At 44.3% G+C, this 12,519-nt stretch overlaps 1 protein-coding gene across 7 annotated transcripts in view; it reads left to right on the top strand.

Moving 5' to 3' along the window:
* Nucleotides 1-12,287, top strand: part of runx1 (RUNX family transcription factor 1) — a 36,814-nt gene extending 24,527 nt beyond the window's left edge. For 6 of the 7 annotated variants that reach the window (XM_027018510.3, XM_027018506.3, XM_081701150.1 and 3 more), the window contains 4 exons: nucleotides 3,404-3,508; nucleotides 5,967-6,134; nucleotides 10,158-10,283; nucleotides 10,729-12,287. In XM_027018510.3, the coding sequence (XP_026874311.1) occupies nucleotides 3,404-3,508; nucleotides 5,967-6,134; nucleotides 10,158-10,283; nucleotides 10,729-11,240 (911 nt within the window). In that variant the 3' untranslated portion in view covers nucleotides 11,241-12,287. The remainder of the gene's footprint in view (nucleotides 1-3,403; nucleotides 3,509-5,966; nucleotides 6,135-10,157; nucleotides 10,284-10,728) is intronic. The other variant, XM_081701152.1, reaches the window with a different exon arrangement.
* The last annotated feature ends 232 nt before the right edge of the window (nucleotides 12,288-12,519 follow it).

Genomic DNA, 12,519 nt, shown 5'->3' with positions numbered 1-12,519 from the left:
CTCTCTCTCTCTCTCTCTCTCTCTCTCTCTTTTCCTTTCTGTGTCTCTTTCTGTTTCTTTCTTTTATGTGAAGTCTACACACACCCATCCAGGAAAAACAGTCAAGACAATAGAGTCTGGCCTACACCAGAATAAATGAGGAGTTCATGGTCAAAAGTCACATGGTGCGTGTATGTGCCTCTCAACATGCTTACGTACCAGTGTGCACACATAGCAGCCTGCGTATGAACATGCTTGATCGTGTTTGAGGTCAGGTGGCAGTCCTCTTGCCACTGTAATCACATACAATCTACCACCAGAATCTCCATTGATGGATGGCTAGACATGACTCAGGCAAAAGAAGACGCAGTCAAATACTAAGGCCCTCATCTATTTAAAACACCAGCCAGTATTTATGTTAGTGGAGAGGCTTCAGTCAGTCGGCTATGACTCCAGTCAAACAAGGGTCTTTTGTACCACTGTGTTTCACTGCTGTTACACAGCAGTGTGAAATAAGAGAGTCATGTCTGACTGTCTCACAGTATAGATTGTAATGGACACAAACAGCTGCCTTACAATGTAGTGCTGTCTGAGAGTTAAGTGAACCTAAGACTTCTAAGTAGGAATTACCACTGTAATTACATCAACATGCATCACTTAACCAGCTTTGTGTGTCCTTTTGGTGTTTTTTAAGGATTAAGATGTGAATTTGTTATGACACCATTATGTGATAATACCTTGTTATTGCAATAATAAGTATGGGGTTCCAAAGGTACATAAAGAGCGTGGCTGATTGTTGGATCATTTTAGAGGTGCATCATTGTGTATCTCAAAATAACTGTACAACCTCTGCTACTGTACCGAGCTTAGCTTGCTGTTTATGAAATTTTTATGGTGTATGATCAATATGGCTATTTTTGCAATAAGAGAAGTATAGACCGATATATTTGGTGGGCCTCTATCTTTTTTCCAAAATCACAAAAGTATCTAGGTAATTTTTCTGTCATATGACACTCAAGTGTGTGTGTGTGTGTGTGTGTGTGTGTGTGTATGTGTGTGTGTGCGTGTGTGTGTTTGTGTGTGTGTGTGTATCTACGAGAGACACAAGGGATGAGGGAGAGAATATCATTTTTCACAATGATAGAAAGATTAGTCAACAAAGTGCTGTTTTTACACATTCATGTAAACACACACACACACACACACACACACACACACACACACACACACACACACACACACACACACACACACACACACACAGCTCTTCTGGGAAGCAGGGTCCCACAGGGGTCTATTCAAAGTTCTGATATGATTTAGCTGATAGTACCAATCTGACTAACCTGCAGCTGCTGGAGCACACACATGCCAGAGCCTGCCACACCAACACACAGTTTAACGCAGCCTTTTGTCCTGATAAGTTTGTATACATCTGCATGTGAGTGTTAGTGTGTAAGCGGGTAAATGCAGGTGCTGGAATATGAGTCTACATGCATCAGTGCAGGTATCTGCCCGTCAGAATGGTGCTGTTGAAGTGTGTGTGCGTGCGTGTTTGTGCGTGTGTGTGTGTGTGTGTGTGTGTGTATGGGACTGTGATTGAGGCTGTGTGTTGTGGTTGTGTGTGTGGGAATGTCAGCCCTCTTTTTCTATGCGACCAGATAGCTGCTGCTCTCTACAGTGATGGAAGTGATTAAACTTAGTGCCGGAAAGGAGTGTGGGTAGGGAAAAAGCAGAAGAGTGGTTTAAATAAGACAGAAATGTAAACTAGATGCACACACTGCACACAGACACAAACAGACAAACACACACTGCCCCGATGGGCCACTGATGGTGTTTGATAAGGCGGAACAGACAGCATCTGTCTTTCTTCATGTCTCTCCCACTATTTTCTATTGTCACTTGTTTTCTCAGAGTCTGTGTGTGGATGATCTGGTGAGTCACCAGAAGTCCTGAGGCAATGGTCCACACACACATGTGTACACATACGCACACATACATGCACGCACTCACGCAAACAAATGCACACAGACAATGTGTATATGGGGATGTTCCCCAGAGGAGCGCCATGCACTTCCTGGCAGTTTGGATAGTGAACGTCTGCTCCTTCCAGACAGAATGTCTCTCTCCCAGACACTTAAACTACTGAGCGACAATGTATGGGCATGTGTGGGGCTGTGTGTTTGGGTGTGTGGGTGTGGGTGGGTGACTGTGTCTTAAAGGGTTGCTATATATGACAGGAACAGAAATATTTGTGTTAACAATTTTGTGATTATTTTTGTCACTGTAAAATGTGTTAAATGGTGTTTGTTTAGTGTATATTTATATTTTGCATGTTATAAAAATGTGTGTGTGTTTGTATCAGTGTTTAGGTGAGGTCATTTCTGAAATGAGTGTTGTCACAGAAACAGTGCTGAGAATAGCACCTGGCTTTGCATGAGTGTGTGTGCTTAGACTTCAGCTCTCTGTGTGTGTGGGGTGGGGGGTGGGGGGGTGACTGTGTATGTATGTCATGTTTGCAGTTTCTCAGATTTTTGGGAACAGTTTGGAGTTCTTCCCAGTTTTAGTCATCTGGAGTGAGTAATAATGCACGCATATACGCATGCACAACTGGTGTGTGTGTGTGTGTGCGTGCTAGCCATGGTCTTACTCGTGTGTAACTGTAGCCTGCCATCAGCACTAAGGCTGCCACTTCCCTGGGGTCTACCTCATTGCTATGGCGATGAGTGACAAGCAAGAATGGGTGGAGCTGTGCACTGCAACCACTTGTTGCCCACACCTAGAATCTTCGCTTGTTTTTTCTTTCTCTCTCTCTTTCTTTCTTTCTCTCAATTCTCAAAGAGATACCCATCAGAATATATATGTGCATATGCTTCTGTGTTTGAGTACTATCTGACTGGTGTGTGTGTGTATATGTGTGTGTGGGGATTAACACGAGTGCATATTGCATTTCAATCTGTCTGTGTATGTGTTTATGAGGAGTAAAGTCTGGCTTCTTATAGGCTTCTCTCTCTCTCTCTCTCTCTCTCTCTCTCTCTCTCTCTCTCTCTCTCTCTCTCTCTCTCTCTCTCTTCTCTCTATGATTCATGAGCCATGCTGTCCTCTGTATATCTCAGGACATGTGTTGTAGCATATGCCTATGTGTGTGTGTGTGTGTGTGTGTGTGTGTGTGTGTGTGTGTGTGAATGTGTACATGTTTAAGGTGACATTGAAGGTGATAAATTCTTCTCAGACGAACGTGTAGATTAGAAAGAATAATAACGGATGGGGTTGGAGACTTTTTCCAGAACAGGTTCCTCTCAGACACACAGATCAAGTTTTAATAAAAAAAAAGCTTTAATTCTCATTCTGTCTGTTTCTCCCCTCCCCTTTCTGTCTCTCTCTATCTCTGACTGTCTGTCTCTCTCTTCCTGTCTCTCTCCCTCAGGGAAGAGTTTCACTCTCACCATCACGGTCTTCACAAACCCACCTCAGGTGGCTACCTATCAAAGAGCCATCAAGATCACCGTCGACGGGCCCAGGGAACCACGCCGTAAGTTCTGCCCGCACTCCATGACCTTCAAACGCATGAGGGCTCCGTGCCATGAGAGTGCCATGCGCACGTCACCGCTGTTTCACCAATCACACGTATCAGTGTTCATTTCATGCTCACCACTGTATTACTGTAATTGACAGTGCAATTAAAATAAGGAGAAGTAATTGGCTGTCAGTCCTGCTGGTGTCTGTGTGTATGTGTGTGTGTGTTTGTGTGGGTGTGCATGCATGTGTGCATGCGTGCGCATACGCGAGCCCTCGCACGTGTGTGGGCATGTGTGTTTTACAGTGAGGTTTATACACTGTTGATGTTAACGTGGTGGTTGGAGGAATGTTAATAGCAGTAGTGTGTTGATGTCTGAATCCTTCTCTGGTGCAGCTCTCTGCAGCTTAGGTGTTCCAATAGCTGTGAAGTTTTGTGAAGAATATGAGGAGAAGCTACACAAATAATGCTTCTCTAGTTTGCTTATAATCATGCGGCAAATAGTTACTGAATGTCAGTGTTTATTCCCTAAGAGTCAGTTGATCATTGCAGTGTGTTATTGCTGCTTTAGGATTTTGGCTGTATATTTATAGGAGGTAGTTCTTCCGTAGCACCCGGTGTCTTTATTTAAATGTGGTAAAATATCACTAAAGAGAAATCCAGCAGGTCTCCTGGAACAGTTCTCATTGGACACATTAAACTTGTCTTGGCACGAATCATCGTGCCTGTCACAGCTATACGGCGTTTATCATCTTGGGATGTGTATGTGTGTGAATGTGTCTGTGTGTGTGTGTGAGTACGGGGTGCATGTGTGTGTGTGCGCGCTTGTGTGGGTTTGTGTGTGAGGGGATATAAGACCTGAGTTTTTTATAGAACAGCTTTATATGAGAGCATATCACACTCCACCCTTGTGCTCACGGCAGTGGTAGGGCTACTCCCCCCCCCCCCCCCCCCCACGTTATTCCGGTCGGGATTCTGTCGTGCGGCGCCTCCCCGTATATGCAGGGTCTGGCTGGCTCTGTCCACTGGCTTCAGCTTCAAAGTCCTCAGACCCAGGCTCTTGTTTCAGGAGGACTTCCTCCCTCGGAGTCCGCACACACTGTGTGTCTGTGTGTGTGTGCGAGGGGCCGAGTGTGACTGACGCTTTCGCACAGCTGAGAGACTTGTATTTTTTTTCCCTTGTTGCTCCTTGCATTGTTTTTGCTCTTTTCTTCCTCTCATCGCCTGCAAGCACTTTCGTGCCCTCCTGTTGCCTGGACGTCAGAGCGGGGGGTCACCAGGAGAGATGCTCAGATGCTCCCGACTGTGAGTGGGCATACGTGCGCCACAAGCACGTGCGTCAGCATCGGCGCGCGTAAGCCTGTGCGCCCAGACGCTAAACAGAAATGTGGGCCGCCTCTCAGATCTCCCGCTGCCGCGTGTGACTTCTCATGGACAAAATATAACCCACACCCTCAGCTGAGGTCAATTAGGAAACCTCTCTGTGCCCCTCGATGGGCAGATTTACTGCTGTACATTTACACTGATTCTTATTTCTTCTCTCACTTTGAATCCCATTCATTTTATCCCATACTGCTTATGCCCAGATGATTCAGGCTTAAGTGTTCGACATCCCACCCCACCCCACCCCACCATCTAGTCAAATGTTTCCATCCCTGCATCCCTCTGTCTCTCCTCCCTTCATCTCTCTGCCCTGCGCTGGATCAGGGTCTGGCTTCCTCTTGTCTTAACTAAAACATGCTGCTCGGAGACATTAGTGCCACTCCATAATGGGGCTCCACACTGAAATGTACAGCAGATGACAGGATCTGGGAGCCATTATTGATGTATGAAAGGGAATAGGAAAATGAGCTGGAAGAACAAGAGAGAGGGAGGGAGAAAGAGGGAGGGGGGATATGGAGAGAGGGGAGATAGGGAGGGGGGTGTGGGTGGGTGTGTGTGTGGGCGGGTGTGTTGTAGCATGGGGCAACGCAATGTTGATCCTAAGGATGATTAGCTAGTAATGTGGGTGGGCTAAATTGTCAGCTTGTGTGTGTGTCTGCGCATGTGTGTGTGTGTGTGCATGTGTGTGTTATTATGCCACTGATGAATCTGAGTTCATACATCTCCCTCTTTTTATACAGTATGCATAAAAAACATACGTATGTCTATATATATATATATATATATATATATATATATATATATATATATATATATATATATATATTACAGTATGCATAAAGAACATACGTATACACACACATATAGATATATATAGATATAGATATAGATATAGATGTATGTATATATATATATATATATATATATATATATATATGTATATATATATATTACAGTATGCATAAAAACCATACGTATGTCTATATATATATATGTGTGTGTGTGTGTGTGTGTGTGTGTGTGTGTGTGTGTGTGTGTGTGTGTGTGTCTCTGTGTGTGTGTGTGTGTGTGTGTGTGTGTGTGTGTGCAGGCCACAGACAAAAGCTGGAGGAAACCGTAAAACCCGGAGCGCTGGCGTTCTCAGAGCAGTTGAGGCGGAGTGCCATGAGGTGCAGCCCCCACCAGGTCGCTGCGCCCAATCCCCGTCCTACACTGAACACGCCCCCTTTCAGCAGCCCCGCCCACAGCCAGCTACCTGGTCAGTTCTCTAATTGGAAAAATACAGAAATGTGTTCAATGAAGAGTGAGTGAGCCAAGTGTTCTATTCTATTCTATTTTACCACTAGGGTCTTAGTCATTCATAGCCACTGGCTGATCTCAGTTTACTCTTAATGAGCTGTCCTTGAAGTGCCATAAATTATGTTATAAAAATAATTATTTAATTGGTTTTTGAGCATGATATAGGATTTTTGCAAGGTTATAACTAAACAGCATTAAAAAATACAAACAAGGTTACTGGGTAAACATAGAAGGGAATATGGATATAGATAAAGGTTAAATGGGGCACTTTTGTTCTCGAAGTGCATTTGCAGTTGTTCTTCAGTGCCTGTTTTGGTGTGAGTGGCCTGGTGTGTTTGGTGTCTAATGTGTTCTTGCCAAGGGGGTTGGTTGTGTATAGGGACGCATTCTTCTGCACATGTCGTTCAGCATAGACATAACAATAAGAGGAACAGGACTGTGTTTGAGTGGAGCTGGGATGACAACACCCAGGCATGATATCATACACACCAACACACACACACACGCACACACAAACACGCACACACACACGAGTGGCGTGGAGAGATTCCTTCACCTTAATGCTGCGAAACACATTGTTTTAAATCAAAGGTATTCGATTAAATGATTTCAAAGTAGCTGCACAGCGTAGCGCATTTGTGGGAAGAGAATCATCACCTAGCACTAGCTGGGTGTGATTGTAACTCTAATAGCTATGGTATTTTTTTCTACACTGTTGTATGCCCTGAAATGAGGCCTCTTTTCTGGGAATTTTGTGAGAGTGACAGAGCTAAGCATTATGTTAGCATGATAATATCACTTCTGCTTTTTCTGTTCATCGTTTTGTGCATTTCCTAATCGGGTGTTTTAGCGACAGGGCCTGTGTCTCTCAGAGAGATAGACCGTTGCTTTCTCTTCCTCTGTGAAAGAGTGTAAATAGGAGGGGTGCGTGGGTGTGTACATATGAGTGTCTGAATGATGGAGAAAGGTGACAGAAAAAGACACAGAGGTATTGCATGTGTATTTCTTGGAGGAAGCAGGCCAGGGTAGAAGAGAGAAGTGAGAGTCAGCTGACAGGAAACAGCCATGTGTGAAAGTCCCCGATTCAAAATTCTAAAAACATTGATTGTGGGAATAATTCAATACTTCACACTTAACAGTTTCCAGTCACTGAGGCTGGGCATTTGGTTAATGTGTAGTGAAGGTAAACAAACAAACACATGGAGACATCATACCTAGAGGTATTTAGCTTGTAAAGCAAAGTGAAGTTCATAATATGTTCAAGCATAACTTCAAGCAAAACATAAAAGAAGGCTGGTGTGTCTCTATGTGTATATATAAATATACAGATGCGGTTAAAAGACTAAGGCTTGAGAGGACAAAAGCCTGAGAGAGAAGGTAGAGATTTGGTGCGAGCAGAGCAGTGTGGAGTGTAGTGAGAACTGGCCAATGGCTGGTGGCTGGTGGCTGATGGTTGGTGGCCCAGGCCAGGCCAGGACAGGCCGTGTGTAGGGCAGCGGAACGGTCTGTTTCCTGCCGCGCATTGCTCTCGCCCCTCTGATCCTGCAGCCAGAAATAGCAGTGGGAGTGGAGCCAGCGGAAACCGTTATTAAGTCATTCAAGAGCTTTTTCTCTGTTCTCTTCCCCCTCATTTTTTTTCTCTCTCTCTCTTTCTCTCTGTATTTTTCTTTTTTATATTATGGAAAATGAGGAGCAGCTGGGGCCTTGAGATGCCGTGTGTGTGTGTGTGTGTGTGTGTGTGTGTGTGTGTGTGTGTGTGTGTGTGTGTGTGTGTGTGTGTGTGTGTGTGTGTGTGTGTGATACAGAGTTTAGATACAGTGTTCATCTTGGTGGCATTTGTAAGCAACTTTTTGTTGTGTCCCCATTTCGTGTGCGCTCATGGTTTTTGCTCATTAAAGAGGAAGTTTGACTTTGGAGAGTTTTATATGCAGATCATTTGTATGATTTGCCTGTGGGTCTGTCTTACTCTCTGTCTCTCTCTCTCTGTCTGTCTGTGTATTTGTGTGTGTTTGTTTGTTTGTTGTTCGGAAATGGTTTAACGGTGATGACACAAATTGTTTAACAGTCTACATGACTAGAATTTTAGGAAGTACAGAGTGAAATTTGCCAGTGTGAGTTGGTTGGTGAAAATTGCCAAACTTATTTGTTTGGTTTACCTGAGAATTCAAACACAATGAACACAGGTATCAGTATTTTTCTTTCAACTTTCAAAAATAATTTTCTGGAAAAATAGTAAAAAATATGAACTTTGTAAGTTTAAACTCTAGATCACTTGGTGCAATTGAACCCAAGAGCACAGCAGTAACTTATTTTTATTAAAAGAACTTTCAACCCACTTGCAAGCAGCCGAAAACGAACGCTTCCCCAAGACCAAACTGGATGATTTGAGCACTTTTTCCACATTAGTGTGCAGAAGTGACTCTTCGAGTGTGTGTGCTCGCCCCAAAAACTTGTGTGTGTGTGTTCCATTCCCCTCTCTCTCCCCACTCTTAGTGTGAGAGTGCCTGTGTGTCTTTTCATCCCACTCTTCTTCGTGTTCCCTCCTCCACCGTTCCCTCTATACTTCGGCACATGCGTGCTTGTGTATATGTGTGTGTGTGTGTGTGTGTGTGTGTGTGTGTGTGTGTGTCTAGGTCTGTGTGTGTGTAGGTCTGTGTGTGTGGGAATCCTGTGAAAAAAAAAAACAAAAAAAAAAACATGAATGAGGCTTGCACCGGATGCCCAAATCTGCCTCCAGCCACCCACCCAGCCATGTGTGACTCCTGCCCCAGATCAGAAGCACCAGGCCTGGGGAGGGGGAAGCAGAGAAGAGGGGGGCTTCTGGAAGGAGCTGGGGGGCCCTTGGCAGCGGGCCGCACTCTGGCTCCACTTGAAACGGACCCCCACACTCTCTCTGCCCGCTCTGCGCAATTTGCTTCCTCCCCAATGCCTCACCCTCCCCTTCTGTCTGGTAGTCTGCAGGCTATCGGCAAGTGTTTATTAGACCGTGGGGAGCGGGAAGGAGGGAGGGAGACAGAGAGGGAGAGAGAAAACACAGAGAGAGAGGGAAAACTATGGAGAGAGGGAGAGACAGGACTCTGGCCAACATGCTGAGGGAAGGCCTTACTTTTGGCTCCTCCTCTCAACATCTTTGCCTCTGTTGTGGTTCCTCTCGCTCTGAAGAGACGCTGTAGGTCTTACTGTAGTATCAAACTACAGCCATGTCAGACTCTGTGGAGAACAATGTTGTTTGGAACTGTTGTTTCGTCCCCTTTCTATCTCTCAGACTCCACAGTATCAACTGTGAGGTACTGAGACTTTAGCTCCTAACATTATGATACTCGGCTCCAGCTTGATAGAGCAAAGCCCCAAACCTGATACACCACTGATTTACACGCTCAGTAAGCATGGCAGGGGACATTTCTCTGCACAGACCACTGCACGGATATTTATATGTTCGACTGTTTTGAATGTCTGCATAATAGTATGGGGAACTGCGTGTTTTAAGGTCACCAATTTAAGGATAAGGGGAATGACTAAAGACATGTAATGGTATGAGGGGTGTTTTTTTGTTCACTTGTTTAATTTATTTAGAAAATTTTAAGTCCACAGTTAAAATAAGCATGCTAGAAGTACAGTCGAGGCAGAGCGACTTAATTAAAGGTCTTACGAAATATAAAAATCTTTCTTCTTGAAAGTATTTAAGTCGTCAAGGGCCTTCATGAGATCTGGGTTCGGAGCGATGGCAACAAAAGACAACCTTGGAAGTCTTTAGTTGGTTTTTAGTTTTTGTCAGCTGATCAACTGATATAAAACAAATAAAATAACAGAAATAATAAATAATTTATATAAGACAAATAATAAAAATGGACTCCCAGTCTGCTGTAGGGTCGTACCTTTTCTTATGATTGTATGACATGTTTCTAAGGATGTATCTAACATCCAAAGCGAAACAGTGGTGGTCTCAGCACTGACCTTTCTACCTTCTCCCTTTTTATTCCAGACTCCAGGCAAATGCAGACGTCTCCGTCCTGGTCTTATGAGCAGTCCTACCCTTACCTGGGCCCTATTTCAGCGCCAGCAGTCCACTCTACGACGCCCATCTCCCCCGGCCGCAATCCCATCCACTGTAAGATCTCCTGCTCTCCTGCACACCAGCACATTATATCCAACCTTCATCTGTCTTCTGCATTCCATCAGTAAATGAATGAGGAGATATTATTACAGTTGTTTTCATTGTTCAGGTTCTCATGCAGTGATCAGATGTATGTAGGTTGTTTGTGATAAAATGACTTGTATGGTAGTCATTTAATGTTTATTGCAGTCTATGATGAGAAAATCTAGTTCTCAGAAGTGTAATGGTCTTCTGGTCTGAGCATTGAGCCAAAGATATAGTACAATATAGTTGGGTAATAAAAGTCTTGGACCAATGGAAACTAGTATGTTTTTAAAGGGCTATATCTGGAATTATTTTCTTTGGCTGGAGGGATTGGATACATGCCATATCTTTCTGGCTGTTTCTATGCCATTTACCTGCTGTAAGAACACTCCTCCCAAAACTTTCATCCCCACAGGTCCAGACCTGACAGCGTTCGCGGACCCACGTGTGAGTCTGGAGCGGCCCTTCTCCTCGCTCCCCTCACTCCCAGATAGCCGATTCTCTGACCCCCGCGTCCCATACCCCACTGGGGCCTTCACGTACACGCCCACCCCTGTCACCAATGCTATAGGCATTGGCATGTCTGCCATGACTGCGCAGGCAGGCCGCTACCACACTTACTTACCACCTCCCTACCCTGCCGGTTCCTCCCAGGGCCAAGGTGGACCCTTCCAGGCGAGCTCCTCACCGTATCACCTCTACTACAGCACTGCTGCTGGGTCATACCAGTTTTCTATGATGCCAGGGGGAGGTGGTGGTGAGCGCTCACCACCACGGATCCTGCCACCCTGCACAAATGCCTCCACAGGCTCTGCCCTCCTCCACCCCTCACTGCCCAGTCAGAGTGATGTCGTCGTGGAAGCAGAGGGAAGTCACAGCAGCTCTCCAACCAGCATGTCTGCTGAGGCGGTGTGGAGACCATACTGAGCAGTGATGGACTGGCATGTTGACCAATTAGAAGTGGGCAGCTGAATTAGTTGTGCTTTCATTGGAGCAGTGGGCAAAGGACTCATTTTACATGGCATGAGACTTCTCTTTCTTTTGTTTTTCTAGAGTTCTGGATTATGATTATGATGATGATGATGATGATTATTATTATTATTATTATTATTATTATTATTATTATTATTGTTGTTGCAATAATGACTCAACTGTATCTTTGTTAAATTTGTCAATGACACCAGCTTTCCATTGTTATAGGGATACAATGATACACACTCTCCATAAACAAAAAACTCGCATATATTGCTACATCAGAATTATTTTCTGTAGGAATACATATAAACACATAAGCCACCAGTTCACAACAATGAACAATTATAGATGCCAAAAGACCTGGGCAACATTGATTTAACTTACTCGGTAACAAGGAATTCTAGACACCACTGCCCACCACTGCCTGTTCATTGACAATGAGTGTATGGGGATTCATGATTGAGGAGAACCAGCATGAAGTCTGGTTCATGGCCTGCTCAATAAAAACATGTCAGTGTTTTGTGGCCGAGCTAAGGTTAGCATTGTTAGCACTGGCAGAGCCAACATAAGGCTTGACCCAACGCCATGCAGTATTTCCTTTGGAGAGTTTAAACAGGCTCTGTAGACTCAGTCCCAGTTTTACGAGGCTTCCTTTTTATCTGGTCACTGCCTTTCAAGGTCTCCTTCTCCACTCCATTTACGCTGCAAAATGGTCTGTATTTCATATTTCCAGTTGATCTCTACATAGAACAATATAGCGGATGATTTGGAATTAAATGGAAGGGACTCGGTCAACATACTTTTGTGTAAATAGACTGTAAACTACTTTCTGATATCATTGGTCAATAGCCATTTGATGATGACATCAATCGTGACACTGTCCTGACTTTCACACACTTGAGAAAATTAACATAAATGCAGCTTAGCCAATATGTTTTTTAGTACTTCTTTATTTTGTGAATGTAAACCTTTGTTGTGAAGAAGTTGAATGTTTGTAAACCGTGTCGTGTCTTTTTTTCCTTCACTAAGCATCAGTCCAACTCATGAGAAATCTGGAAAGTTGGTAGTCTGTCTCTTACACACTCTCTCTCTCTCTCTCTCTCTCTCTCTCTCTCTCTCTCTCTCTCTCTCTCTCAGTGTCATCTTGTGCTGATGGGACAATAACTGCTTGCCTCCTGAGTCAGTGCCAGTTTCTAACACCCCCACTCCCAGAACTAGCTGCCATGTGCTA

The sequence above is a fragment of the Electrophorus electricus genome, chromosome 18 (genome assembly GCF_041902795.1).
Source record: "Electrophorus electricus isolate QZ-2024a chromosome 18, ASM4190279v1, whole genome shotgun sequence".
NCBI classification, from domain to species: Eukaryota; Metazoa; Chordata; class Actinopteri; order Gymnotiformes; family Gymnotidae; genus Electrophorus; species Electrophorus electricus.
This window is presented reverse-complemented; position numbering and strand designations above follow the sequence as displayed.